The sequence below is a fragment of the Mercenaria mercenaria genome, chromosome 4 (assembly GCF_021730395.1).
Source record: "Mercenaria mercenaria strain notata chromosome 4, MADL_Memer_1, whole genome shotgun sequence".
Lineage (NCBI taxonomy): Eukaryota > Metazoa > Mollusca > Bivalvia > Venerida > Veneridae > Mercenaria > Mercenaria mercenaria.
In genome coordinates, this window is record NC_069364.1 from 64,017,096 (window position 1) to 64,021,982 (window position 4,887).

Here is a 4,887-nt window from a genome sequence, read left to right on the forward strand (position 1 = left end):
CATTAAAATTCACCGTTTTTTCTAAGTTTATTCATGTAATTGTAGCATAATCTGACCCTTCTATCGGTGTTACCAAGCAACTGTAAGCTATTGCTAAAAACCTTTAATGTGTTTTCGTCAGTGCCGCCAACAGCTAAGCGTGTATCACTGTTGGAAAATAATGTGTTACTATGAACAACGTTCTCGTTACTTGTAATCTTTTATGTAACGCAGAAAAAAATGCAATACTGTACAAACACAAACTGCTCTCGATGCCGCTAAATATATTTCAGACGAGCAAGTGTTTGTTTCGTGTCGACGGTTAGGAGTGAATACTGAGGTATCAATGTTCATGTCGGAGTTCTGCATCAAACTCAAGCAAACCAGATATTTAGATAAACGTTCTGTCTTATCGCTTTTGCACGTGTATAAAGATAGATGAAAAATAATAACAACAAATTATATGCTGAATCTGAAGTGTAATGCATTTTTCATTCAATAAGTAATCAGACAAATATCTAAAATTTCCGTTCTGCATCCTGTTTGCCATAGACCTCTTGAACATGTTATTACCAAATTGATTTTAAATGTATTTTCAAGATAGCTAAAGTTAACCTTAAATAGTCTGAAATTTCCACGTTGTTGTGTAACCAGTAACTATTATGTATATACATGTATAAAGATATAATAAAGACGAAATCGTACGTTTTTTTTACCAAATTACATCGCCGTCTTCTGACCTTAGTAGCAATACAGAAGTTCTTGAATGGCGATTTATCGGCTGACATTGAATATTTCGGATTTCAATATATTCCTTCCAGAGATACTGACAACTATTTTGGCAGATTGATGTATCATGTCTGATAAACCGACAAGTCTACAATAATGCAAAGGATATCATCGATTTTACGACTCCATGATTTGCAAATCCTTTTATGCCCTCTTGAACTGAACTGTTTGATATGTGTCTCCTGTCCTGTTTTCTGGCCGTAAATGGTGTTTCTTTTGTTGGTTGTTCTGCCTTTGGAAAGGCATGAAGTACATAGGCCTTTCGGAATGGTTTGTTAGAACATAAAGGGGCTGACCCGTGGCATTGTGAGGATGTGAACGTGCAAGGTATTATGGTATATTGTATCGTCGTTTAACTTTAATGATTATTAAAACCAAACGTCTTTTATGTGAAATATCCCATTCAGTCATGTTGTATGACTCACCTTGTTTTGTAGGTTTTCATTTAACTATCAAATATATCAAATATATGACTGACATGTGCAAGTATATCATTAAACACTCCGTATACCAGTATGTATTTGAAAAGTGGCAGGAAACAGAACCTGAACAGCAGTCTTTCAACAAAGATGTCATGTTTTCCCAGAATGCTACACGTGACGCAACAAAATGGTGTTTCACTGACTGTGACGACATATTAGGACTCAATTCCAAATACAACTGAGTATCTGGTAAATACGGAGGCCATTCTGGGAGAACTGTTTCTTTAAGTCTATCAGGTCCTTCTGCTTCGCCAAGATTCGGATTTCTGTAATGGTAAAATATAGCTCATTATGATAGTGAAAGTATACTCAGACTGTCAGACCTATAAAAAGGTATTGCTAGCACATTATAATAGTGAAAGTATACTCAGGCTGTCAGACCTATAAAAAGGTATTGCTAGCACATTATAATAGTGACAGTATACTCAGGCTGACAGACCTATAAAAAGATATTGCTAGCACATTATAATAGTGACAGTATACTCAGGCTGACAGACCTATAAAAAGATATTGCTAGCAAATTATAATAGTGACAGTATACTCAGGCTGACAGACCTATAAAAAGATATTGCTAGCACATTATTCCTAGATAAAATTAGATTAAGTATGGGATTCTACTGGTGCATTTCAATAATTTTATACGCATGCAAATAGTGTTTTTTTTTTATTCATCGCCCCTCTTTAGAAAAGCATGTTTAAATTCACTAGGATTGTGAAAAAGACAAATGTGCACAAAGTTATTGACAGGATTGTACACGTGTATGAATCAGCTGCTAGATCAAAACGGCATACGGGCTTTGAAAATTCCAAAGTAAAGATACACCCGACAAGATAAGCACCATTATATAGATAAATCTATATGAAGAAACTGTGGTAGAATAGGTAGAATGCAACCAAGCTAATTAAATACTCGGTATCATAAGAGTTATTTAGACTAAATAATGACATTTAAGGAAACTTATTGAAACAAAATCTGTTATATGACGTTAAAAATATAGCTTATTCCTGATTTATGAAACTAACGATGTCCACTACTGTCCAGTTGTAACATCATTGAGCGATCCCTTCTTCCATTATACCGTTTGTAATGTTTGTAGGCATGAAGATTTAAATAAAACTTCTATTCAACTCACCCTGTTTTCGCAAAATCCGTCCAAAATGTCATAAGTTTTTTGGAAAATTGTATGTCTTCCTCTGAAGCTACGAAGGGGCTAATTGCGTCATAGTCCATTGTCATCTTTATCTCTAGAGCTTTGGTAAAACCAAATATGTAAGGCAGTTCCATTGCATGTGTAGCTCCCGTCAGCCATTCTGGATCCGGCGCAAAGTCTGGTTTATGGTCAAACACATAGAAGTAAGTATTATTTCTCTCGGTACTATTTTCTCCCATTATCTGAACATGTTTCCTGGAAGCGTGTATCGCAGGAATGAAAAAAGTAATGTCAGATTCTAAATCAATGACTTTTTCTCTTATAATCAATTTGTCATTTGGTCTTGACCAGTCCGTGTACTGTTTTAACACAGAATCTATAAGCACGGGTGATGGTTTGTTGATTATGTCGCGCAACAAATTTGGTACGAAAGATTCCACAAAGTAAGACCTTGACACTCCATTTATGTTTTCCCCTTCCCAGCGTCCTCGTGCATATGCCCCATCCTGGCTTAACACGCCAATTAAAAGATCTAATTCCGAATAGAATGCCATAGCTACCTTTCCAGCGGAAGTTCGAGATTCAGATAACTTTATAGGGTCTTCTAGCAAAAACTCTAAATCTACAGCTGGTACAAAGTTAGTCAGGAAGATAGTATATCCGAGAGTTAAATCTTCTACTGGCTTTTTGCGGAGGCAATTTAACATATCTGAATGAGTTCCTGTGTTGCAGCCAGCATTTGTAACGTACCAGTTGAAATTGTCTGCAGGGTTTTCTTGTAGAGCCCAGAACGCAAAACATGTTCCACTCTGTGCTATAACTCTTTGAAAGAGACCTCGATTGCTTGGGTTAATTGCCTGGAAAAGAACAGCACCTCCCCCGGCGGAATTTCCAAACAATGTAACCCTGGTAGGATCTCCGCCGAAGTCTTTAATATTATCGTGTACCCATTGGATCGCAAGCTTCATGTCCCAGAGTCCATAGTTTCCTGAATATTTTTCCCCACTGCTAAGAAAGCCGAATACATTCAAACGGTAATTTATAGTAACAACAATGACGTCATTAAACGGGCTAAGCATATCTCCAGAATAAACATCAGCTCCGCCTACGGCAAAACTTCCGCCGTGAATATATATCATAACTGCGAACGTGTTGTTGTGAAGTGGAGCAGAACTTCCAGGTATAAAGATATTTAAGAACAAACAATCCTCACTTTGGTTGAAATATTGCATATAGAAGTATGTTGCGAGAGGTTGGATGCAATGTGGCCTGTAATACGTAGCGTTATATATAGGAACATTTTTCAGATCACCATACGGTTCCGGTCGAGAGAATCGTCTTTCGAAAATTGGCGGTTTGGCATACGGAATTCCAAGAAAGCTTGTTACGTTTTTAAATTTTCCGTCAAATTTAACAACCTGTGTTATTCCTTTCAAAGAACCAATTCGCGTAGATATTACTGTTTCTCGTAAACTTTCGTTCTGTATATCTCCCACAGCCAGAATCAATAGCAGCACAAATACAACGTAACGGTAGCAATACTTATTATCCATCTTTCATTTACTTTGAAAAAGAAGCGTCACATACATTCTAAACGCTGCCGCCCTCTTGTGTAAAGATGATATTGTCCATACTAGAAACGAAATTTCTATTTTATTTAATATGAACTAATTTTTGATATACGTCTATCGACCAAAGATTCTGTGAATGATTAAAATGCCAACATGTTCTCGAGAAATGTTTCTGGGTGATGTAAGTTATAAATAATCATGGTAATTTGTTCGTTTTCTTTTCTACTCCGTGCAAAAACTGCGAAACGTATTTATTATATCTCAGATAATGTAACGATCCAAGAGAAATAATATATACATATCAGCACAGATCTGTAAGATAATACATTTACAAGTTTATAAGTTGTTTGGATAATGCATCTGAATTACGGCATGGCATGATGCATTTACATTAGTTTGTCGAATGCTATTTATAATTTATCTACCACTCAGTTAATATGCTATCCACAGAACAGGAAGCATAAAAGTATTAATGGAAAAATAATATAATAGTTTGTTAAATACGTATATATCGCATTTAAAACATTTAAGGGTTATGTTTTACTTTATTTGAATGCATCTTCCTGATACACTCAACTCATACCTCGCGTATCATACCTCGCATTTAACACTTCATACTTCACAATTAACACTTCACCGTTTATAGGCATACAGACACTAAATAGAAAAATGGCGCGAAAAAAATGGTATAATGGTGGATACAAATAGTCCTCAGTTTTTTCGCTGTGTAGAGCTATTTTCCTTATTTTCTTTGCATTTTTTGGTAAAATCACATGACAGATCTATGCTTGACATGAAGATAGCATTTTGATCATGAAATAACACCATGACAAAATTTTTCATGGAAACTTAGATCATACACCACCAGTGTAATTTGGGGTCTCATTTTTTAGCTGATTTTGCAGTTTGTGTGTT

At 35.8% G+C, this 4,887-nt stretch overlaps 1 protein-coding gene across 1 annotated transcript; it reads right to left on the bottom strand.

Moving 5' to 3' along the window:
* Positions 1-288: 288 nt before the first annotated feature.
* On the bottom strand, positions 289-4,248 carry LOC123551949 (bile salt-activated lipase-like). Its single transcript, XM_045341267.2, has 2 exons — positions 2,384-4,248; positions 289-1,516 (listed from the first exon to the last, which is right to left on the bottom strand). The coding sequence occupies exons 1-2, from the start codon at positions 3,952-3,954 to the stop codon at positions 1,210-1,212; spliced, it is 1,878 nt and encodes a 625-aa protein (XP_045197202.2). The 5' UTR covers positions 3,955-4,248; the 3' UTR covers positions 289-1,209.
* Positions 4,249-4,887: the final 639 nt, after the last annotated feature.

Excerpts from the sequence above, each read along its gene's own strand:
- LOC123551949 (XM_045341267.2), bottom strand. The coding sequence starts at position 3,954 with ATGGATAATAAGTATTGCTACCGTTACGTTGTATTTGTGCTGCTATTG. Across the intron at positions 1,517-2,383 it reads ACGGATTTTGCGAAAACAGG|AAATCCGAATCTTGGCGAAG; the intron begins GTGAGTTGAATA and ends TTACCATTACAG.